Source organism: Elephas maximus, chromosome 12 (assembly GCF_024166365.1).
Source record: "Elephas maximus indicus isolate mEleMax1 chromosome 12, mEleMax1 primary haplotype, whole genome shotgun sequence".
In the NCBI taxonomy this organism is placed as follows: Eukaryota; Metazoa; Chordata; class Mammalia; order Proboscidea; family Elephantidae; genus Elephas; species Elephas maximus.
In genome coordinates, this window is record NC_064830.1 from 58,617,241 (window position 1) to 58,641,614 (window position 24,374).

A 24,374-nucleotide genomic window follows, 5' to 3' on the forward strand; every position below is an offset into this window, starting at 1 on the left:
TCATGCATGACCTGTTCAGAAAATGGTAGCTAAACTCCACCCAAAGGTGGGGAAGTAATTACGTATGAGCTCTAAAAGGTTATCCTGTATGTCAACATCGCACATAAACTGGTTTCCACGAATTTCCTCTAGTTTTGGGCAGCAGTTAAGGGTTGGGGAACCAGGATTTTTTTTTTTTTTATTAACTTTTATTAAGCTGCAAGTGAACGTTTACAAATCCAATCAGTCTGTCACAAATAAGTTTACATACATCTTACTCCGTACTCCCACTTGCTCTCCCCCTCTTGAGTCAGCCCTTTCAGTCTCTCCTTTCGTGACAATTTTGCCGGCTTCCCTCTCTCTCTATCCTCCCATTCCCCCTCCAGACAAGAGTTGCTAACACAATCTCAAGTGTCCACCTGATGTAATTAGCTCACTCTTCATCAGCGTCTCTCTCCCACCCGCTGACCAGTCCCTTTCATGTCTGATGAGTTGTCTTCGGGGATGGTTCGTGTCCTGTGCTAACAGAAGGTCTGGGGACCATGGCCGCCGGGATTCCTCTAGTCTCAGTCAGACCATTAAGTTTGGTCTTTTTATGAGAATTTGGGGTCTGCATCCCACTGATCTCCTGCTCCCTCAGGGGTCCTCTGCTGTGCTCCCTGTCAGGGCAGTCATCGATTGTGGCCGGGCACCAACTAGTTCTTCTGGTCTCAGGATGATGTAGGTCTCTGGTTCATGTGGCCCTTTCTGTCTCTTGGGCTCTTAGTTGTCGTGTGGCCTTGGTGTTCTTCATTTTCCTTTGCTCCAGGTGGGTTGAAACCAATTGATGCATCTTAGATGGCCGCTTGTTAGCATTTAAGACCCCAGACGCCACATTTCAAAGTGGGATGCAGAATGATTTCATAATAGAATTATTTTTCCAATTGACTTAGAAGTCCCCGCAAACCATGTTCCCCAGACCCCCGCCCTTGCTTCGCTGACCTTTGAAGCATTCATTTTATCCCGGAAACTTCTTTGCTTTTGGTCCAGTCCAATTGACCTGACCTTCCATGTATTGAGTATTGTCTTTCCCTTCACCTAAAGCAGTTCTTATCTACTGATTAATCAATAAAAAGCCCTCTCCCACCCTCCCTCCCTCCCCTCCTTGTAACCACAAAAGTATGTGTTCTTCTCAGGTTTACTATTTCTCAAGATCTTATAATAGTGGTCTTATACAATATTTGTCCTTTTGCCTCTGACTAATTTCGCTCAGCGTAATGCCTTCCAGGTTCCTCCATGTTATGAAATGTTTCACAGATTCGTCACTGGGAACCAGGATTTTAATGTAAAGCTGTGGGGCACCAGGATTCTAATAGCTAGGATTCTAACAGGTAAGCAAACCAGACCCAACCCAGTGCCATCGAGTCGATTCCGACTCATAGCGACCCTATAGGACTGAGTAGAACTGCCCCATACAGGTAAGCAAAGGAACCAGAATTCTAGTGCAAAGCTACAGGGTGAGCCAAGCATGCTGCTGGAGGCAGTGGAATTTTCCGCAGGCTGGGGACTTCCATCTTATTAACTTTTGCCGAATCTAGGTGAGGGGCATATGAAATGCAATGTACTAACTAGTCTTGCAACCTTTTTTTTTTGGTTTGAAATTTTTTCCTAATAAAAAGATTTAAAAAGTCCTTTAGAAAAAGAGTCCTTAATGATTTTCTAAGGCTGAAAAGATAACAGAGCTGCCCCCCCATATGTAATTCAAAATTAAATGAAAACTGAACTAAAAAAGAAGGAAGTCCAGCAGAGTTTTGAATTTTCTGTATAATTACTCTGCAACACTTTTTTTGAAATTCCAAGAATCACATTTTTTCTAAAATCCATTTTTCTCATTGGTGTGCCCTTGTCTTGCCCTTTCAGAGATGGTAACAAGGATATTCTGACCCCGCCCCCCCATTTTTATAAGTTCTTTATCAGATATGTAGCGTACTAATATTGTCTCCCAATCTGTGGCTTGTCTTTTTTCCTTATTCTCTCTTTCACTGTCTTTTAAAGCAACAACTCCCCATTCCCTGCCCTCTTCCTTGCCCCCTAGACACAGCTATGTTGTTGTTGTTAGGTGCCGTCGAGTCGGTCCGACTCATAGTGACCCTATGCACGACAGAACGAAACACTGCCCAGTCCTGTGCCGTTCTTACAATCGTTGTTATGCTTGAGCTCATTGTTGCAGCCACTGTGTCCATCCACCTCATTGAGGGTCTTCCTCATTTCTGCGGACCCTGTACTCTGTCAAGCATGATGTCCTTCTCCAGGGACTCATCCCTCCTGACAACATGTCCAAAGTATGTAAGACGCAGTCTCGCCATCCTTGCCTCTAAGGAACATTCTGGCTGCACCTCTTCCAAGACAGATTTGTTCGTTCTTTTGGCAGTCCATGGTATATTCATTATTCTTTGCCAACACCACAATTCAAAGGCGTCAGCTCTTCTTTGGTCTTCCTTATTCATTGTCCAGCTTTCGCATGCATAGGATGTGATTGAAAATAGGCGCACCTTAGTCTTCAGGGTGACGTCTTTGCTCTTCAACACTTTGAAGAGGTCCTTTGCGCAGATTTACCCAATGCAATGCGTCTTTCCCTATGCTGGGAATGACAGACACAGCTAACTCATGCCAATGCTAAGCCCTTGCTCCAGCTGTCCTGCCCACCCCATGAACATCCAGAACATGGTGGCCTGCAGCGACTCAGCTCCAGAGCCTGTGGTCACTTAGCCAGATACTCTTGCAAACATGTAAAACTGTGGTTCCCTGTCACATTATGAGCTCCCAAGAGCAGGGAGTAGTGGAAAGAGCCTCATGCATGTTGTTTCACTTTAACAGAGTAAAAACGCCACTGTGGTCCTAGCTGTCCCTCCTTAGTACTGACTAACTGAATGACCGAACTTCTCAGAAAAGCAATGACATCTTTGCTTTCTCAAGAACAGAGTGGGGTAGAGCAAGAAAGTTCCAGAAACTCCAGTAGAGACTGAGAATGAAAGGCAGGTTGAGGAGGGAGGCTCTCCATAAAGTGAGAAATGGTCAGGGGAAGCTGTGGGGTGAAGTAATGCAGTGATTCATTGAACCTGCCACGTGGGCCCTGCAGGGAGGGGGTTTCCGGTCTGGTACGCCTGCTCTGACCTTGGCTCATGGATAAGTGGTGTTGGGGGAGGCTGGCTGCTCTTTGAGTTGAAGCCCAGCATTGCTAGGGTGGGCAGACAGCTCTGTTGAGTTGAGAACATGGCTGAGAGATTTAAGGTAAATGGGAAAAAAACCCAAACAACCAGTTGCTGTCAAATTCATTCTGACTCACGGTGGCCCCGTGTGTGTCAGAGTAGAACTGTGCTCCATAGGGCTTTCAATGACTGATTTTTTCAGAAGTAGATTGCCAGGTCTTTCTTCCAAGGCTTCTCTGGGTGAACTTGAACCTCCAACATTTTGGTTAACAGCCAAATATGTTAACCATTTGAATCACCCCGGGCACTCTTATAACCTACCTAAACAAAAAATGGCAAACCACTTGACTTCAAGTCATGGCAACCCTATGTGTGTCAGAGTAGAACTGTGCTACACAGGGTTTTCAATAGTTGATTTTTCAGAAGGAGATCACCAGGCCTTTCTTCTGTGATGCCTTTGGGTGAACTTGAGCTTCCAACCTTTTGGTTAGCAGCTGAGGGTGTTCACCATTTGTACCATCCAGGGACTCCAAACAGAAAAAAGGATTAATTGAGAGCACCTTCACCATGGGGCAGCTGGACAGAACTTTGTCCACTAGGGTACATCTGTGTGGGTGAGAGGTGGGGGCCTGGTAGTCAGGGATGTATTACCCAATAAGCAAGGTAAGTAAGCACGTGCTTAGGGCATCAACAATACAGGGGCACCAGTTGTCCAAAGCAAAGGCCCACAGTTGCTAAGCAGATGGGACACAAGGAAAAATAAGCACCAGAGTAGAAGGGAACCGGCAGGGCACTAAACGATATTGATAGCAGCTCCCGTGTATGAGAACGTGCTGGCCAGAAATAAAATTCACAGAGGAACACAAGGGCACCTACGTGAAAGGTTGTTTAAAGTATGAGGCCCCTATCACTTTAACACCTTCATTGACATCTGTCTCCTACAGTCCCTCCCATGTAATTGAAACTCCTTATCTCAACGGGTCTCTTGGAGTATACTATTTCTAATAAGAAGGATGTGGGGTAGGCTGTCGAATTGAACTCTTGCTACGTTCACCCAATATGCAACTAAATCCAACATGATAAATTATTGGGCAAGGACAAATTATATTAATAGATAACAGGCCTGTGATCTATTTTGAGAGGACTCTTTTGTACATCCACATCTGCTGACCCAGCAACTCCAGCCAGGAGGGCCAGCAATTTATAAATATGTATATATACGTACATATGTAAATGTGCATACCTATTTTTTTTTATGTACAAGTATATATGTAACTCACATATTTCATTCAAATGCATGAGTGAGTAGAGGGGGCACGACAGATTATCAGTGTTTAGGGCCATCACATGCTTTAATCCAGCCCTGCAGGCTGTGGCCCAGGGCCCTGCAGAACTGAAACCACTACGCAGGGTGGTGGGGGCTCAGGGCGTTCTAGTTCTGGTAAGGAGGGGCTGCAGGGTTTCTCTATTTTATTTTCTCACCTTTAAAATTAAGTCCTATAATACAGTAAATTAGTAGGTGAGAACCGGGATCGTTCCCAAACTCAGTGATTCTAAGCTTCTAACAGATGGAGAGTCCCCATTTTCCGTATCAAACCAGTCTTTTCTCCTACCTGTCCAATTGACTGATTCGTGGGATCTTGCATTTGGGGTCTTTGTACTGGTGTCCTGGGGCTGCCATAATGAATACCAGAGACTGGGTGGCTTGGAAGAACAGAAAATCGTCTCACAGTTCTGGAGTCAAGTATGGACTGTGTTGATTCCTTCTGAGGGCTCTAAGATAGGAATTGTCCCATGTATCTCCCAGCTCCTGGTGGCTCCTGGCAGTCCTTGGCTGCCTGGTCTTCATGTGGTGGTCTTCCCTCTGTGCCTCTTGTCTTTGAAAGGACACCACTTGGGTTGGATAAGGACCCACCCTACTCCTCATGTTAACCTAAATGGTAACATCTTCAGAAACTCTATTTCCAAACAGGGTCACAGCCACAGACTCAGGGGTTAGTACTTCAATACATCTTTTTTGGGGGGACACAATTCAATCCATAACAATCTTCTTTGGGTATCTCCAAAATTGTAGGGATTAATTTACGTTATGCTGAAATATAAACGAAGTATCTCTAATACTATATATATACATGTATATACACACTTTTTTTCTTAACCTGCCACAAGTTGAAATACATATATCTATTTCTTCCTTTTTTTTTTTTAACCTGCCACAATTGGAATTCTGAAAATACGTTGCTAAAAAGACAGATGATAACGTGCTAACAAGGATGTGGATTGCTTTTATACATTGCTGGTGGGAATGTAAAATGGTGCAGTTGCTTTGGAAAACAATTTGACATTTCGTTTAAAAGTTTAGACGTGAATTTACCACCCGTGCTAGCAGTTCCTCTCCTAGGTATCTACCCAAGAGAAATCAAGGTACATGCCCACGCAAAGACTTGTTTGAGAATGTTCACAGCAGCTTTATTCATAGTAGCCAAAAAGTGGAAACAACTCCAAACATCCATCATCTGCTGAATTGATAAACAAAATGTGGTCTATCCATACAATGGAATGGTACTTAACCATACAAAAGAATCAAGCAGTGATAGATGCTGTAACATGCTGAACCTTGAAAATATTGTGCCAAGTGAAAGAAACAAGTCACAAACGATCACATATTATATGATTTCATTTATATGAAATGTCCAGAGTAGGCCAATCGATGGACAGAAAGTAGGTTACTGGTTGCCAGGGGCTGGAAGGAGGAGTAGGGTGGGGCAGGGAGTGGCTCCTAATTGGCATCATTCCTTTCGGGGTGATGCAAAAGTTCTAAAATGGGATTGTGGGGATGGTCGTACAACTCAACACATTTACTAAAAATCTGTGGCTTGTAGAGCTACAATAGGTGAATTTTATAGTATGTAAGTTATATTCAAGTTGCTTCGAGAACGTTGTTAACCCATCATTAACTTTTGTGAAGAGGTTGCTCCTTTGCCTGGCTTAGCAGACCTGAGGGCCCTGTTGATCTGAAGTGGGGATTCCCCTTCATCCATCCATATACATATACACGTGTATACATATATGTATATATATATACATATCTTCTCCCCCCGCCCTGCCTGCTATCAGGACTACTGGGCAGACTGGCTGGTTGACCTCGAGTGAAACCCCAGGCTCCCGGCGAAGGGGGGCTGTAGGGGTGTAGGGGCCTGGAAACGGACTTTCAGGCCCTTTTTGTAAGATGTCAGGATGGCGGTCACCCAAGGAGATGTTTTCCTAACCACCCTTGAGAGAGGGTGAGGACAGCTCAAGTGCTATCCAACCAGTTTTCAGGGAAGCTTCTGGAGTTCTCCAGAACTGGCCTTCAATCACCACAGACCCACTCTCAGAGGTCAGCTGTTGGAGTCCAAGGCTCTCATCTGGCTGGCCAGGCCCTATTGAGATAGTATTAGATACCAAGAACTAGGCAACCGAGGCTTTAGATGTGCCACGCTTACAAACCGTTCAGCAATGAGAACAATAGGGTCCCTGCAGGTCCGGCCTTGGCTTCTCCTTGCCCTGGCTCATTTCATCGTCCACCTGCTCGCCTTGTGACGGAAGGCCCCCACCCTATACTGCAGAGTAGGTATGCACATCCAGGATGGGGGGTGCCCTTTATGGAAAGTGCCCAGGTCAGGGGTAACTAAGCATGGCAGAGGCTGGTTCCTCCCGCAGGCACAGACTGTGGCCGCAGCTTCTGCGCAGCAGGCTTGGCCTCACGGATGGAGCTCCAGGCAGGAGCCGGTCACCCTCTGCACGAATCCACTTGCAGATTTAGCATTGGCCAGTGTCAGGAGGGGTCCTGTCAGGACTGCCTTCCCGGTGGCAAGGCTTGAGACTTCCCTGGGGAGAGCGCCCAGCCCCCGAGGGCCAGGCCGGCCACACTCCCCACGAAGGTCTCAGCACTGTCAAACCCACCCCCAACAGTGTCTTGCTCCTGGCCCAGCACCAGGGACCCTCTGGGTGGGATCTCATAGCCCTTCCAGAAGCGGGAGCCAGTGGCCACCACCCTGTGGTCCACCTACAGCCAGTGCCAGCCCTGGGTGGACATTCAGATCCCACACAGGTGGTGCCACTGGCTGTCCAGCAGTGGCTGCAGCAGCAGCTCCCAGAAAGCCAAGTCCTGGATCACAAAGTGGACTGAACCGGCGGCCAGGAGTCCTGGCCATGCAGCACCAGCTTGTTGTCATTCTCCTTGGTGGGATAGGAGAGGTGGGTGCCCAGACAGCCTGAGGCTGTACGGACCCAGCTGCAGATGGACAGAGTCTGCAGGCCCACGAAGAAGCCAGGGTGGAGGAAGACTACATTCTCAGTGGAGGCATCGGGGAACACGAGCGCAAGGCTCACACTGCAAACCAGAAACAGGGGGAGGGTCAGCCCTGCACACAAGGTAATCCAGAAGCTTCTAGACCGTTTGGTCCAGGGGGCTGGACTTAACACTCGCAGCTTTCATTGAGCACTGTGTGTCAGACCCTGCTAAGGCCTGGCCTTACATAGCTGTGTTTATTCTCAGTCTCACCCTCACTTTGCAGACAGGACTCTGGAGGAGGCCAAGTCCGCGGACGTGCCTAAAGCCAAGGGACGCACACCTGCAGAAGTCTCCAGCTTGCCATCTGACCTGCAGATTTTGGATTCGCCAGCCCTGGCAATTGCGAGAGCCAATCCTTTGAAGTAAATCTGTCTTTCCATACGTACATGTCTTTCTGGTTCTGTTTTTCTAGAGAACCTTAAGACAGCTTCAAAGAATGCATGTTTATTCTCTTACAGTTCCGGAGCTCAAAGTCTGAAATGAATCTTGCTGGGCTAAATAAGGTGTGGACAGGGCTGTGTTCCTTCCTGAAGGTGCCAGGGGAGGATCTTCTTCCTTGACTTTTCTAGCTTCTGGAAGCTTCCTGGAGCCCTAGTGGCACTGTGGTTAAGAGCTCACCTGCTAACCAAAAGGTCAGCAGTTCGAATCCACCAGTTGCTCCTTGGAAACCGCATGGGGCAGTTCTACTCTGTTCTGTAGTGTTGCTATGAGTCAGATCCGCTAGATGACAATAGGTTTTAGAAGCTTCCCCCATCCTGGGCTCGCAGCCCCACATCACTCTGACTTCTGCTTCCATTATCACATCTCCTTCTCTGACGGTGATTCTCCTGCCTCCCCTTTACGAGGACCCTTGTGATTACGGAAGTGACTTGGAAGAAAGGGGGGACTGGGGATCAAAGGGGGCATCTGAGGGTACTTACTCTCCCCGGTCTCTGGGGGGGCCGTGCTCACTGAGGAGGGTCTCCAGTTTCCTCTTGTGGTGCCTGCTGGCTGGCTGCGCTAGCAGGCCCCCATGTCACCTGCAGATGTCCAGTGATGTCCCGAGGTGAGTTCCTGTGCTCCAGCAAAGCTGGGAGCACCTGTCTGTCCCCCTGCAGCTGCAGGGGGCTCAGGATCGGCCACTGAGGTGGGGTCTGGGCTGGGGCAGGGGATGGGGTCAGGGCCATCATGGGGGTTGGGCCAGGGGCAGTCAGCCTGGCACCCTGGCTGTGGATGAGCTGTGTCAGGCCAGCCAGCGTGTCCTGCAGGGCCTGCATGTCCAGGGCCAGGCCACAGGCCAGGCGGGAGATGGCGTCACTCTGCACCTTCTGCTCCTTGAGTTTCTGGGCATGCTGCTGGTTCCTGTCGCTCAAGGCCAGGTCTGAGGGCAGCAGCTTTGCATCCACCTCGCAGCCCCTCCACTGCGTCTTCCATACCCAGGTCTTTAGGTGGCCCAGGTCGCCCTGCACGGCAGCCTACGACTAGTTCAGCACCAGAGCCATGGCCTGGTTCTCCTGCGCCAGGCTCCGGAAGCAGGCATTAATGCTGTAGGACACATTGTAGTTGCTGGTGGTGCCCTGCAGATGGATTAAGGTTACCTCCTGGGATCTCTGGAACTGCAAAAGGGACATAGGGCAACAACAAGGGGGCCAGACTTGGTGGGGTCAAGACCTCCCACACTCCCAAGGCACCTGCTTCGTCTGCATCCACTGGCTTCATCCTCAGTGATGCCCTGGGGGCTTCATGCCGGTGACTGTGGTCACCCCTTGGAGGAGGGTTGCCAGAGTTCCCTGGGATAGAGCGGAACTCCATTTAAGATCAGCGGGGCCCCTAGGGCTGCTAAATGAAAGAAGCAACCTGTTCACAAATAAAAATTAATGATGGGCTGGTGTCTGGAGAGAGTTGCTAGGTGGTGCAAATGTGTTTAGCTACTAACCGAAAGCTTGGAGTCCACCCACAAGTGCCTTGAAAGGCAAGCCTGAGGATCTACTCCTGAAAAATCAGCCACTGAAAACTTTACGGAGACAGTTCTACTGTGACACACGAGGGTCATCATGAGGTGGAGTCGACTGGACAGCAACTGGTTTGGTTTTGGTTTTTGGTGTCTACAGGGTAGCGCCCCAGGATGCTGCCACAGGTGGCCGATGAGTACTGAGGCAGGTGACCAGCCTGAGGGTTCACAGCTGCACTGTGTAGGGTGTGGGCTCCAGGTGACAGTAGCCCTGCCCCACACCCTACTTGCTGGGCAGTCACCAGGTGTCCCTTATCCTCTATGAGCTTGGGGTCTACCTGTGAGTGGAGAGAATGGAGCAGGGGCTTCCTGGGTGGTTTTGGGGAGCAAATGGGTAGCAGTTGGCGCCGGTGCTCAGAAACTGTGTGCTGGTCCCACGGCGGGTTGCAGAGGCTGTCCATCCCCTCTGCACCCCTGCGGACTGCCACCCTCCCACTCCGTACCCAGCACCATCTGCTCCCTCCCTGCTGCCCAGCCTGCATCCAGCCATCTTCCAAATCCCCATTGCGGCTTCTGACTCCCCCCTCCACACTTCATTGAACATGTCTTCAGAAAGGAGCATGGCCCACTGAACACAGCCCACATTTTTGTTGGTGCCCAAGCCCAGCTATGGGTGCAAACAATGCCAGACGATGAAACAAATAACAAACCCCACGTCAGTGCCCATGGAGCGCCAAGGTTTAGGACTTGGTTGCTTTCGCATCTGCCCTTCCTCTGCTTCCAACTTAAGAAGCCAGCTGCCCCACATCATGGGCCACTTACCTGCTCTTCCAGCCTCCAGAGCCTCTCAAAGAAGGGTTTCCTTTCCCCTGGTGGACGGGCTTCCTGGGATAAAGCCATGTAGAGAAAGGTGGGCACCAACACGAAGAGGAAAAACAGGGTCTTCCTCCCCCACCATCCCATCCTGAGAGATGCAGAGGCTGTGCAGTCCCTGCTGCAGGCAGAGGGAGTCTGTGTTCTGGCCTGTTGCGTCCTGCCCCATCCCCTCTGCCTCCCTCGTGCCCCGCTGAGTGATTTTCCTTATTCAACCCTGGCCAGGAGTCAGGCCCTGTCTTCCACCTTAAAAGGCATTTGTGTTGGAGCGGATGGGCTCTGCAAATTTGGATGTTTCCAAGAAGACATGTTTAAAACAGATGCAAATAATTTCTCTGGAAAATTGTTCTCCCGGTGCAAGCCCCTATCTGCTGGGTCCACTGGGAGGTGAAAGGGAGGTGATGGTTTCAACAGGAGCACAGACATCCTTGTTCCTGCCAAAAGGGGCAGAGGCAGAACCGGGAGCCCCCTGGGACTGGGCAGTCATCCGAGCCAGGCTGGAGGGCCCAGGGCCCCGGCGGTGTCCAGGGGTGCCTTGTGAGGCCCCACCTCTCTCTCGTTAACAAGAGAAATGGACAAGGTTTGGGAGCCGCCTTAATTTCATTTTAGGTACAGCTGGACACACAGAGGGAAGATGGCCATGTGACAACAGAGTTACGCTGCAGCTGTAAGCCAAGGAACGCTTGGGCTACCAGAAGCTAGGACAGACAAGAATCTTCCCTAGTCTTTGGCGGGAGTACAGCCCTGCTGACACCCTAAATTGGGACTTCTGGCCTCCAGACTGAGACAAGAAGTTTCTGCTGTTTTAAACTTTGTGATACTTTGTTATGGCAGCCCCAGAAGACTCAGACTCACTTGTCGCTGTTCTCACGGCAGCCTCTGGCTGACTCCCTGCACCGCCACTGCCCCTGGTGTCTCTTCTATCTGCACCAGAGAGAACTTTAGCAAATGAGGGTTAGATCCTGACACCTGGGCTCCCCACCGCACTAAGGACAGCCTGCGGTCCTTCCATGGCCGGGCCCCAATCTCCTCCCTCAGCTCCCCCTCCCAGGTCACAGGGTGGTCCCTGAAGATAATTAAGGGGTTCCAGCCTCGGGCATCTCTTCCGCTGGCTTCCTCTGTAGGGAACACTCTCCCCAGGTATCACTTCTAGGCTTCTGCTCAAATATCTCTTTTACAGAGATCTTGCTGTTTTTAGCTGCTGTGGAGTTGGGCCCCTAACATATGGTAACCACATGTAAAACAGAACTTAAATTAGCCTGAAGCTGCATCATCATCAGGATCTCTGGCATGTTGAAGTCCATCGTTGAGGCCACTGTGCCAATCCATCTCACTGAGGGTCTCACTTACCCTCGTTGGCCTTCTATTTCAGCAGCCATGATGTCCTCCTTCAGTAAATCAAATAAGCTGAACAATATTGCTACCTACAAGTTCTCATTGGGTGATTTTGGGACATAAACTGCCGGGCCTTCCTTCCGAGTCTGCCTTAGTCTGCAAGCTCTGCTAAACCCGTCCACCATGGGTGACCCTGCTGGCATTTGCAGTACCGATGGTGTAGCTTCCAGCATCACAGCAAAAAGCAAGCCACTGCAGTACCGCGGACGGGGTGGTGTCACTCTCACGTCACCATGCTTATTAAGGTCTGAAGTCATCTCAGTTGTGATTCTGCTTCCACGTTTGTTGTGCGTCTGCGACTGGACTATAAGTCCCTGAGGGCAGTGTGGTCCAGGATGGAGAACCTGGCTTTGAGGGTCAGCGAGGCCGGTCACCAGGCAGCCAGGCCGGTCACGTGGCAGCTACTTGGACATGGCACGGCAGCCCCGCCCTCCTGGCCCCGCCCACACCACGCTCCCACACTGAAGTTCCACTCTTTCGCCCCGCCTCGCTCTCCGTCTGCGCAGGCGCAGTTGAGGCAGCGCGCCTGCGCCTTCTCAGGGCTCAGTGGTGTGTCAGCAGATTCGTCACAAGCGGCCCGCGGGACTGGCCCCGGAGTTTCTAAAACAGTAGGCGACATCTCTTTCTGTGCCCGGAGAGCTTCTGAGCCGCGGCTGTCTGCGCTGTGCCGCTAGCCGAGCGCGGGGCCGGAACATGGCGGCCGCGCGGGGCGGGGCGGGGGGGCTTGAGCATGCGCGGAGTTTTTGGAGGCGACCAGGGCATCGGCGCTCGAGTGGGGATCCCTGAGCTTCCCCGGCCCGCGAGTGCGACCCGGCCGCCCGGCGAGGGGGCCTCCCTCCGGGCCTGCGCCCACGCTGGCAGGGTTCGTGAACCGGCCGACACCCGCGTTTGGGGAGACCGCGTGGACCGGCGGGATGAGGGGGGCTTGACGTCCACATTTATGCTGCGCAACTGAAGCGTCGGAAACGGGTCCGGGCCTGGGGGTGCTTCAGGCTAGTGGGGACGTTGGCCCAGTCCCAGATGTCGTCTTATCTGGTGGCAAGACGGACACGAGCTCCACTTAATGGACTCAGTCTTGTGAGGGAGGCCGAGGGTAGACACACAAGCATTAACTGAATGGTTGTGCGTTCTACAAAGCAAAGACGCAGGGTAACGTGAGTCACAGACCAGTGCATTGGGGAGGCACAGGTGCTGCTAGGTCCCTCGAGACTAGGTGTGCAGGCCTTGGCACTGTTGACGTTTGAAATCCCAAACGTGGTGGGGGCTGTCCTGTGCTGTAGGCTGTGTAGTGACTGCCCTAGCCTCTGCTCCCCAGATGCCGGTAGCGTACCTGCACCCCATGGTGAAAACCAAAAATGTCTCCAGACATTGCCACGTGTCCCCTGGGGACTTGATCACCCAGGGTGAGAGCCCCTGCTGGGGAGGGTACAGTGATGGCCTGAAGCTGGGAAGTGGACCCTTGGTGGGAATAGTGACAGATATGGGAGCAGAAAAAGATGGGTCAGGTTGAGGGTGCTGTTAGTGTCAGGGTCAGGTGGACTGGTGCCCCAAGGAGCTTCAAAGGAAGGGCCAGAACGAGGGGTTTCTGAGACAGTGTGAAAAAGTATGATTCTGTCCCCGGGGCTGAGCCCCAAGTTGATGCTGAGCCTTCTTGGCCCCTCACATGCTCTTTCTCTGACACCCCAGGCCTGACCACAGGATGGATCCAGCGCCCTCTGTGGTCCGTCTTGCTGTTCGTGATGCCATCCATACCCTTGCGTCCTCTGAGGATGGCGGCTGCATCTTCTCTGTCTTGGGGTCCCTGAAGCACTACCTTGGTGAAGCAGAGGCCCTCCCTAGAGAGAGGGAGGAGTTTGCCAGGTTCCACTTCTCTCCCCTCCTCAGATGTCTGGTCAGCAAGCTGAGCCCCGACTGGCTGGAGCTGTTACCTGCTGGCCAGCTGGAGGAGCTGTGGGCTAGCTTCTTCCTGGAGGGTCCGGCTGACCAGGCCTTCCTGGTGCTGATGGAGGCTATCGAGGGCACTGCTGGGTGAGCAGGGTGGCCGTGACGCGGGTGTGTGTGTGTGTGTGTGTGTGTGTGTGTGTGTGACCTCAGCAGGAGAATGGCAGAGGAATTGTGAGCTGATTGGTTGCCTAGGTTCTATGAGAATCCAGCATCCCAACAGGTGCTGAGGATGACTGAGCATCCAGAAATTGAGCAGGATGTGTCAATTTTCTTAGCAATGGATTGGCTCTGCCCCCTCAAGAAGATCTGCTCTCACTGCTTGCCTCATGCCCTTGGAGCCAGCCATTCCTGCCGTGTCCTGCAGGAGAAGGAGGGGTGCTGAGATAGTGAAGTTAGCTCCAGAGATATCTTTTGTAGCCACTGTGGAGCAGGGAGCGAGGGTGGTGGTGTCCACTGATTTCCAAGTGGGAGGAGCTGTGTGGCACTCATTCTGTTAGTGCCTGTGGTTTCGGAATAAAGTTAGAGTGTTGCCTTCTTTCAGGACCACATATGAGGACCTAAGTGCTCACTAAGTCACTGGGACTCCTTGTCTGGAAGCGGGCTTGTCAATGTTGCTTTCAGCCAGGGTGCTGAGGACGGAGGTTGGGGCTTCTGCACCTTGACACGTCTGCTCTCCGTTCAGCCCCAGCTACCGTCTCATGAAGCTGGCGCAACTGCTGGAGCGGTTCCTGCACGCTGGCAGGGTGGCGGTGCTGTTGGGGGAGCAGTGTCAGCAGCAGGCACAGCCCGGCACCCCCCTGCTCCAGGAGATGCTGCTTGGCAAGGTGGTATGTCTGCCTGACTACCTGAGCAACCGCCTGCAGCATGAGAATCTGGCCCTGTTCCTCCCGCAGAGGTATTTCCCTCTGCTTGCTGAGGAGCTCGTCCGTGCACTACGCATTGTGGCAGACACTCTTCGAGGTGAGCATCCCCTCACCCTTCGCCTTGTGCAGTGACCCTCTCTCTCCTGCCCTGACCTCTTGAGGCCTCTGGGGCTTGGGGGTCTCTGGGCTGTGCTGTGGAGTCCCTGGGTGGAGCAGATAGCTAATGTACTCAGCTGCTAACCAAAAGATTAGAGGCTTGAGTTAGCATCTCAGGAGAAAGGGCTAGCAATCTACTTCAGAAAAGTTAACTGTTAGAAACCTTATGGAGCACAACCCTACTTTGATATACATGGGGTCGCCACGAGTTGGGGTCAACTCTACGGCAACTGAGGCAGCGCTGTCAGGCTGATCAGACGGTGCCCCCGTTTTGGAGGGTTGTGCCTTACACTCTGGAACCCCATTTGTGGGTCAGTTCTTGACTGCAAAGGTGGGAATGTGCTGCTATTGCCTCATATCTTGGGATGACATTCGGTGAAGCTGTTGGGACGTGGCGAGTGCATTGTTATCACTGTCCGCTTTCCCAGGTTTGGGCCGTGACTTGGTGGACTGAGTCTGTGAGTTAACTTTAACAAGTCAGCCCTATTGCGATAAGGCATCTCCCGATCTCAGAACCGGGCTCCTTCCTCCAGGTAGTGGGGTGTCTTTCACGTCCTCACTGCTGGCTCCCTCTGTCCCAGGCGGAGTGAACTGCTCTGTCACCTTCGTGTCTCAAGTGCTAGGGAAGGTTTGCATCCACGGGAGGCAGAGTGAGTGTTTCCCATCGTGAGCCCGCACCCACTCCACCCACCTTCCCCCTGCCCATCTCCTCAGCCATCCCTGTGGGACTTAGCAGGCGGGAGGTGAGGCTGCTGACCTTCCCTGACCTTGAGGGTCTCCCTATCCTGGGCTGCAGGTGGGGCCCTGCCACCCCATGGTGCTCACCCCTGGCCTTAACTCAGGCCCCGCATCCCACAGAGGAGCTCCTGGGTGTGCTGGTACCCCGCCTGGCTGCACTCATGCAGGATGACAGGCTTTGGCAGCAGGTGTGCTGGCGTCTGGTGGAGTGCGTGCCTGACCGGGCTGTGGAGGCCATGCTGATGGGGCTCGTGGAGGCTGCCCCGGGGTAAGGAGCATGCCCGGCCTCTCCCAGAGCAAGATGGGTTCCAAGTGTTCTCTGTGGCCTCCTTGTGTCTGGGAGTGTGCTTTGCGTTCAGTGAGGCTGTACTGTGCTTGGGCGCCTGCTGAGGCCTGGTGCCCCTGTGTCAGTACCCATGCAGTGTGGGGTGGCGGCCCCTCCCTGGTCCAGTGGTGTCTGGCCTTTTATCAGAGGTACTGTGTCAGGTGGCCAATTGGTCAGGCACAGGTGTGTGCTGGTGGTGACTGCCTGGCCTGGTCCAGGGGCTGCCATGGGTCTTCTGGTCCCCCATACCTGCCCATCTTCACCTGGCTGGACCAAAGCCAATTCACGGTGGTGGCATTCCACAGTCAGAAGGCCTCACTTGTCATGAAGATGGCACAGACTCAGTAACAATAGTGAACATCACACGGAAGGGCGTGTTGTGACGAGAAGCTGCCCCCCAGCCCAGACCCCAAGTTGAGAGCTTGCCACGGGTTCAGAGCTGCAACGAGGCAGTGCCCAGCATCCAGCCGGCCCAGGATCCAGTGCTTGTGCATCTACCATTGCAGGGGACCGTGTGACAGTGTCTTTTCCTGACTCCCTTTCAGGCCAGAGGTCCTGTCACAATTGTTGGGGAACCTAGTGATGAAAAATAAGAAGGCCCAGTTTGTGATGACCCAGAAGCTTTTGTTCTTACAGCATCGGTGCACGGTAAGAACACAGACAGAGGTCTGGAGGGGGGACCCATCTGCATGATCAGGTGTAGTTTCCACAGCAGAGGTCTTAGAACGTGAGGGAATTTTAGGATGTGAGGAGGCCTGAGAGAACGTGAGGAAGCCTGTGAGAACGTGAGGAGGCCTGAGAGAACGTGAGGAAGCCTGTGAGAACATGAGGAGGCCTGTGATAATGTGAGGAGGTCTGAGGTGAGGAGGCCTGTGAGAACATGAGGAGAGGTCTGAGAATGTGAGGAAATTGCTTAAGAAAAACTTCTGCCTGGACCAACATGTGTGGACATAGCGTGCCCCTCAGAAGCCTCAGCCTGTGGGTGCTGGTTGGGGTGGATGGAGAGCCCTCTTCCCAGGGGCACGCGCTTGTCCACTTCCGTCGGTCCAGATGGCTCCTGCTGGGTCACTGTGGGCCAGGATGTCCGTGTCACATAGGAGCTGGCTTCTGTTGCAGATGCCCATGCTGCAGAGCCTCCTGGGGTACCTGGCTGCGGATAGCCAGCGGCGACCTCTCCTCGTGCAGGTAACTGTTCTATCCCTTTGTCCCCGCGGGTGCCACCATGAGGGCTGGGCAGGGTGGCTCTGTTGGCACAGATCTCTTTCTGGTGGCGGAAAGGGGAGAAGGGGACGCTGCTGCCTGATGGAATGGGTGCCATGCCCACCAGGTGCTGAAGGAGCTCCTGGAGATGTGGGGCAGCAGTAGTGTCGTGAGACATGCGCCAGTGCCGCAGCAGCACCACATTGGCAAGGCCATCCTCATGTGCCTAGTGTACCTGGGGGAGGCGGAGCTCCAGGACATCCGGGAAGGTGAGTGACAGGGTGGCATATGGATGGCCTGCCTTGGGACGTGCTGGGGCTCAGGGCTGTGCTATGGGGATGCCTGGGGACACGCTGGAGCTCAGGTCCATGGTATGGGGACACCCCATGATGCACTGGGGCTTGGGGCTGTGCTGCAGGGTTGCCCAGGGATGCACTGGAGCTGAGGGTGGTCTGTGTTGCTTCCAGAGCTGCTGGCCAGCATGATGGCAGGGGTGCAGAGCCACCTGGACAGCAGCTTGCCACCTGTGCGTCGCTTGGGCATGGTGGTGGCCGAGGTCCTGAGCGCCCGCCTACACCCTGAAGGCCCGCCCCTCAAGTTCCAGGTAAGGCTGCTGCACTCATGCCTCTTCACAGGGCCCGCCCACACCTGGGCCTGTGTTGGTATCGAGGTCACGGCCAGGGAAGAAAGGCTGGGGCTCAGGAATGGCAGGCTTGTGGTGCCCCACAGCTTGGTCGGGGGCTGGTGGGGTGAGGCCTGAGCTCCTGGGCCAAGACCCCTGTCGAGTAGACTCCTGGACATGCATAGAGGAACCACATGAGGCCCGGGGTGTGTCTTTGTTGGCTCATGTGCTTTGGCAGGAGTGAGCAAGTCAGCTTCTCTGCTGCCCACTGTGTGGAACCAGCATGACATCGCTTGCCCATCCTCCTGCTGTGCTCTACCAGGCCCAGGGTTGCTGTGTGCAGGACGTCGCCTCTCTGTGCTGGCCCCACATGGTCTGCAGGTGGCCTCACTGTCGGCCTGGTCCCCGGGTTCTCGGCTCTTCTAGGGCTGCAGCCTCTGCCCATGGCAGAGACTTGGGCACGGCATCTGGGTGGCGGCTGTTAATGAGGCCATGTCAGGTCACTGTGCAGATTCACGGGATAGGTGTACCTGTGGCGGCTCCGCTGCTCAGTTTCCTGCTGCGGGCGTTTCTGATGGTACCTTCTCTGCACGTCTAGTACGAGAAGGATGAGCTGACCTGTGAGATGCTGGCCTTGGTGGCTCCCCGGCCTGCAGATGGTGGCCCCTCCACTTTGGGGTGAGGATCTCCTGTGCTGGGGGGCGAGGGTCTGCTGTGCTGGGGCTGGCTCGTGCACATACTTTTCTGCTCCCATGGGTTACCTTGCATTTGCTACAAAAGCAATTATCGAGGTGAGGGGGCCAGGGACCTGGAAGCAAAACATGGGGAAAGGCCTTTCCTGAGGGCGTGAAGTTCTTACCCCAGAATTGCAATGCGGGGATGTTCCTGAAGGGCACCCTACACTTTTGTCTCCAAAAAGCCTGTCTGCGGCATCGGTTGCCACAGAGACCCCTGCTGACGGTAGCTGGGATGTTAGCACGGCACCTGTGCAACCTGAGGGGGCTGATCCCGAGCTGGACAGGTAGGTGCAGATCTGTGGCAGCGTGTAGACATCCCGGATGTGAGTGCTTGCGCTGTTTTCTGGTCAGTATGTGGCCTGGTGAGGGGTCAGGCCACTGCAGGCCAGTGATGGGGTTGGAGACCTCGAGAGCCCCCTTGGGGCTGCACATGAGAGGCAGGAGTAGGCTTTCGGTGTACAAGCTTCTGATGTTTTTTGGACATGGTCTTTGGGTGCTCACTAGCATGTGGTTCACCATGACTTTGACTATGGCCCCCTCCCAGGAGGACAGCCCTCCGTCCCCAGCTCCTCAGTGCTCTCCTTTCCACATGATTTTGCTCAGTGGGTGATGTGTTGTTTTCTCTGCAGTGACGATGAGTTTGTCCCTTATGACATGTCAGGGGACAAGGAGCTGAGGAGCAGCAAGGCACCTGCATACATCCGGGACTGTCTGGAAGGTGGGCTTGCTGCTGGCTACCCCCACAGTACTCACAGCTTCTCACAGTCTTGGGTAGCTTGAAGCCCCTTGTTCTGAGCAAGCTAGTCCCTTAGGAGGCATTCGTTTCCTGGGCGGGCTCCTTTCCTGCTCCCTGCCCGTGTTCTCAGGGCCTTGGCATCCAGCCTGCCGTGATGAGCTGAGGTGGACAGCTGGTCTGGTTCTGTGCAGCCCTGATGACATCAGAGGACCAGGAGCGCTGGGAGGCAGCCCTGCGGGTGCTGGAGGGCCTGGTCTACCGGAGCCCTGTGGCCACCCGGGAGGTGAGTGAGTGGTAGGCAAGGCTGGAGGGGTGTGGGCCTGTCTTCCCTGAGGTCTCCATGTGTCGCAAGCATGGAAGGCGGTGTGTGCAGTGGGAGGGAAGTGTGTTGAGAGCCGAGGTCTGCTGGGGTGCAGTGTGCGTGGGTCCTAGGTGGCAGCCCGGATCTTGTGCCAGGGAGCACCGCAGGTGGGAGCCCTGGGTTCCAGTTGGCACTTTAGTGCAGCACCTGTGTGCAGGTGAGCGTGGAGTTGGCCCAGGTGCTGCTGCACCTGGAGGAGAAGAGCTTCGTGGCAGGCTTCGAAGCACTGTGCCGTGGAGCCCTGGTCGCCGTCACAGTGACAGACCCGGCCAGGGTGAGTAGTGGCATGCCCTGGGCCGGCGGGGGCCACAGTAGTGTCTCAGATATAGTTGTGGGTCTGGGGCCAGTGCTCGGGGCCTACAGGGTTCTTATGTGCTGGCACAGGTGGCAGAGTACCTGACCACACAGTTCTACGCTCTCAACTACAGCCTGCGGCAGCGCATAGACATCCTGGACGTGAGTGCTTGCACTGTCTCCTGGTCAGTGTGTGGCCTGGTGGGGGTTCAGGCTACTGCAGGCTGGTGATGGGGTTGGAGACCTCGAGAGCCCCCTTGGGGCTGCACCTGAGAGGCAGGAATAGGCTTTCGGTGTACAAGCTTCCGATGTTTTTTGGATGTGGTCTTTGGGTGCTTACTAGCATGTGGTTCACCATGACTTTGACCATGGCCACTGCGTGTGTGTCAGGAGAACGGTTCTCCGCAGGGTTTTCAGTGGCTGATTTTTTGAAGTAGATTACTAAGCCCTTCTTCTGAGGCACGTCTGGGTGGACTTGAATTTCCAACCTTTGGGTTAGCAGCCAAGTAGTAACAGCTTTATCGAGATATAACTTAGACGCTGTAAAATTTGCTTTTAAGATGTTAAATTTGGTGTTTTTTAGTATTTTTACAAGACTGTACAACCGTCGCCGTCTAATTCTAGAACATTTTCACTCCTCCAAGTGGAAACCATTTGGAGTACTCATGAGCTCTCATTCCCCACCCCTCCCCAGCCCCTGGCACCCACTGGCCCTCTCTGCTTTGGAGGTTTCATGTGAGTGGGATTGTCGGATGTGTGGCCTTTGAGTGTAGCTGCCTGCCCTGAGCATGATAACCTGTACCCTGTGGGGCATGCACCAGGATGTCACTGCTGTTTATTGTGGGGCTGAGTTCTTCGGGGAAAGGTTGTGGCCCTGGGGCAGGGGGAGGGTGTTGGGACCGGGGAGCTCCAGGTCAGCAGAGGCCCTCCTCCAGGACTGTCTACAGAGCCAGGGGGTTCTGAGACATTCGGCATTTCCCTTCTGCCCCATGCAGACCACCACACACTAGTTGGGGAGGGTCTGCCTCCCCACATCCAGTCTTGGCCTCTGGGGACTTGATTGTGAACCTGAACTTTAGTAGATGGCATTTTCCCCACAGGCAGTGAGGGCACCTGGTTTCTCCCTCCCCCAGGTCCTGACTCTCGCCGCCCAGGAGCTGTCTCGACCTGGGTGCCATAGCACGGCTCTCCAGTGGAGTCCCCCAAGTCTCGGGGTCCAGGGCGAGTCAGCCTTGGCTGCCTCTCAGCTTAGTGGTGTGGTGCCTACGGACTGGAAGGCAGTCGTGGAGCTACGGATCAGAAGCAAGACCCGGCGATTCTCTAAGGTGGGAAGGGGCTTGGTCATGCAGGACACACGGCGAACCTCTCCCAGCACTGTCCATGCCAGGGGGTCCACCTGGGAATAGAGGCCTCCAGCATGGTTGCCTCTGGAGGGGACATTCGTGGTGTGAGCTGGGCTGCATGACAGAACTCCATGGAGGGTCGTGTCCTGGAAGGGATAGGAGGTCCGGGGACTTTACCTCAGAGGGAGGGGTGGGGGGCATCTGTCCTCATGGTGTGTCTAGGCCAGGGGCTCCCAACCAGGGCGATGTGGCCCGCAGTGGGTGTCTGGCAGTGTCTGGGGATGTTTGTGGCTGTCACAGTGGTGCAGTGTTACTGGCATCTGGTGGGTGGAAGCCAGAACACAGCTAACATCCTGCAGGGCATACACGCGCATCCCGCCCCCCCACCGCCATGAGTCACCAGCTGTTCCCGTGGGGCTGTGGCCGTGAGGCTGCTTCTCCTCACAGGAACCCCTGGTCTTGGCAGGCCTCCTCCAGGCTGGACCCGGCATGTGGCCCCAACAAGTTCAACGCTGTGGCTGGCTGCTTCTTCTTTCCCCTCATCCAGCGCTTTGACAGGTGAGGGGTGTGTGGGGGCTTTGGGTTTGGGGAAAAAGAGCCTTGGAGGCCTCCTATCCCATAGCCAGTCACCGCTGCCTCAGTGGGCTAGGAGCAGGGCCACAGCCTCCGCAGTGGTGGTTTGGAAGGAATTTATTGGAAGGGTTCCTTGTGTCCTCGAGCTTTAGGCATCACCATCTGCTCCCAGGGCCTTGGGTCGGGGTGTGGCATGGTGCCCAACCTTTAACAGGTGGAGGGGCCGCCCTCACCAAGGAAGCCTGGTGACAGTGAAGGAGGGCACTCCCCAGCACCACAGCCCCACCTGATCCTCCCACCATGGCTGTGGCCCTGCTCATTCTGACCGACCTCGGCACCAGCAGCTTCCCTCTGTAGGGATTCCACGAACCCCCTTCTTCTTGTGGCTCGTGGTGCAAATGGTATCTGCTTGGGTTGGGATGGTGGCTGGCATGAGTGTATGCCCACTGCTGGCTTCTACACTGTAGACCTATGGCAACCTTTGATCTTTTGGGAGATGACCACCTGGTCCTGGGCAGGCTGACGCACACTCTCGGGGCCCTGATGTACCTGGCTGTGAACACCACGGTGAGTCATGTGGTGGGCATCGTGCCCACTGGCTTTGTACCCCCAGGGTCCAGGCCCTGAGGGCAGAGTCTGTGCTTGACCTGGGGTGACCTTTCACCTTAGCACCACCCTGCCCCATGTCCTCACATCCGTTGCCCTTGTCTGGTGTTTCCAGGTGGCCGTGTCCATGGGGAAGGCCCTGCTGGAGTTCGTGTGGGCCCTTCGCTTCCACGCTGACGCGTGAGTCACTGTTAGGGCTATGTGGACACTTGAGGTCGTGGGAGGCTGCTTGGCTGGCCTGGGCTGGGGTGCTTGTGCTGCAGGTGGGTTGGCTGGACCGGGGTGGGGGCTGTGGGGCCACCAGGGAGCAGTGCCTCACGCCCGCCCGTGTGCTCACAGCTATGTGCGCCAGGGCTTGCTGTCTGCTGTCACAGCCATCCTGCTCAGTGTGCCTGCAGAGCGGCTGCTGGGGGAGCTGTCGGAGGAGGTGCTGGAGGCCCGGGCCTGGCTAGCAGGTGAGTCACCCTCCAACATGTATGCTTTCCTAAAGAAGGAAGTTGGTGGCATTGGGGGTGGTCCTGAGTTACGAGGATGTCAGTCCACCTGCTCCCCCAACCCTGAGCCCCGCTGGTGGGGGTGGGGTGCGAGTGCTGGTTTTATCTGGGGTTGGGACTCCTTATTGGACCCCATCGCCCAGCCTCCCAGTTGGGGTTTTACTACAGTCTGCAGGGACGCAGTCATAGATCTCTGCTGGCATCTGAGATGTGTCTGTCCCCAGGAAATGCCCTTTGAGGTGCACTGGGGCTACAGGCCATATGCCTCGTTGCCCAAGCTCCCAGGAGTGGTCCCTCCCTGCAGTGTGTGACACCTGCTTTCTTCTTGTCTTCTGGTAGACATGGCTGAAGAGGACCCTGATGGGGAGTGCAGGGCACTGGCCGTGAGGGCGCTGCTGCTTGCTGAGAAGCTCAGGGACAGGCTTCTCCCACACCCTTCTCCCTAGACCTGCTGCAGGCCACCCAGCCTGCAGGAGCCCATCAGGCTTGCAGGGACCTACCCGGCCCACAGGAGTCAACTTTGCCTCCAGGAGCCCACCTCACCTCCAGGAGCCCACCTCACCTCCAGGAGCCCACCTCACCTCCAGGAGCCCACCTGGATGCCGGCCAGTGCTGTGGGAGAAGTGGATGGTTGAGGTCATGCAAAGCACCAGAGAGCTGCGCAGTGCCCCTGCAGCCACCTGGGACCTCGTGTACAAACTCAGGCCTGCCGCGGTGCTTGACTGCTATCTATAGCCTCACAGGCCAAGTAGTTGGCTAAAAACATGCAGGAACCTCTCCCCAGGACAGGAGGTCTAGTGGGCACCATCTTCCCTGAAGGGTTCCATGCACGGACACCCAGGCAGAGTGCCGTCAGTGTGTGACCGGGTGCAAGACTAGACACTGTGGTCCAAGGAGGGGCCTGGCAAGTCTGCAGGACACAAGGCCTGCCATGGTGAGACGCAGCCATGGCCACACGGGGGCACTGCTGCCCAGAACCCCAAACTCCCTCCTGGGTGCATTTCACACTTGGTTCCTTACCTGCTGTGTTTCTTGGCCTCTCTCTCACCTAAAGGCAGGCGAACTTAAAGAAAAGCAAGGAGGAATAGAAAGGAGGTGGGGGGAGCAAGTAGCTTTCTTGCTTTTGGGTTCTGGCTGCTGGGCAGGCTCTGGGTTGCCATGCCGTGTCCTGAAGGGGGTGCCCCAAGAGGCAGGACGGGAGGCAGGGCACAGAGTTTGGACAAAATAAACTTTATTGCAGTTGTAGAAAAGTTGTAGCAGTGGTGGGCAGAGCTGCCCAGATGCCCAGGGCCCATTTGAAACAGATAGATCATCATGTAACCCATGGGTGATGTGTGGTGAACACAGCAGCATGCCCCAGCCCTTCAGTTCATGAAGTTCTAGAAGTTTCTTAGGCTCTCCAACTTATAGCTGGGAGAATATCGTGGGAAAATGAACCCAACTCCCTTGTCTCCTTTAGTAAAGAAGCCAAATCGAAAATTCTCTGAGCTGAGTGCCTCCCACTAAGCACTCAAAGGCAGAAACGATTAGCAAATGGCTTAGAAATACTCTACTTTTCTAAATGTGGGAACAAGAAGGGCTAGCCACCGAGTAGCTTCTCGGTCCACATCCTGCTACTGCTTGGCTTACATATTAAAATACGAAAGCTTTTTGTTTTTTCATAAAAGCCAGCTTCTTGGTA

General features: G+C 54.3%; 2 protein-coding genes across 5 annotated transcripts; one reads left to right on the forward strand and one right to left on the reverse strand.

Moving 5' to 3' along the window:
• Window positions 1-6,910: 6,910 nt before the first annotated feature.
• On the reverse strand, window positions 6,911-12,090 carry PTX4 (pentraxin 4). The gene is given in 5 exon segments (XM_049905002.1): window positions 6,911-7,035; window positions 7,038-7,352; window positions 7,355-7,626; window positions 8,455-9,098; window positions 10,256-12,090. Coding segments are annotated over 5 exon segments (1,497 nt in total). The 5' UTR covers window positions 10,397-12,090.
• A 105-nt stretch (window positions 12,091-12,195) lies between these two features.
• Window positions 12,196-24,359, forward strand: TELO2 (telomere maintenance 2). 4 transcript variants are annotated; one of them, XM_049902915.1, is made up of 21 exons: window positions 12,196-12,309; window positions 13,388-13,729; window positions 14,328-14,605; window positions 15,246-15,314; window positions 15,523-15,670; window positions 16,273-16,375; window positions 16,844-16,912; window positions 17,055-17,196; window positions 17,395-17,531; window positions 18,148-18,227; window positions 18,469-18,570; window positions 18,916-19,004; window positions 19,214-19,305; window positions 19,541-19,657; window positions 19,768-19,839; window positions 20,811-21,002; window positions 21,487-21,578; window positions 22,061-22,160; window positions 22,315-22,379; window positions 22,539-22,654; window positions 23,033-24,359. In XM_049902915.1, exons 2-21 carry the CDS (start codon window positions 13,401-13,403, stop codon window positions 23,137-23,139), a joined length of 2,499 nt encoding a protein of 832 aa, XP_049758872.1. In that variant the 5' UTR covers window positions 12,196-12,309; window positions 13,388-13,400; the 3' UTR covers window positions 23,140-24,359. The 4 variants fall into 4 exon arrangements, with proteins under 4 accessions (XP_049758872.1, XP_049758875.1, XP_049758876.1 ...); XM_049902917.1 differs by lacking the exon at window positions 12,196-12,309 and adding an exon at window positions 12,330-12,563; XM_049902918.1 differs by lacking the exons at window positions 22,315-22,379; window positions 22,539-22,654; window positions 23,033-24,359 and having other exon boundaries at window positions 21,808-22,067.
• Window positions 24,360-24,374: the final 15 nt, after the last annotated feature.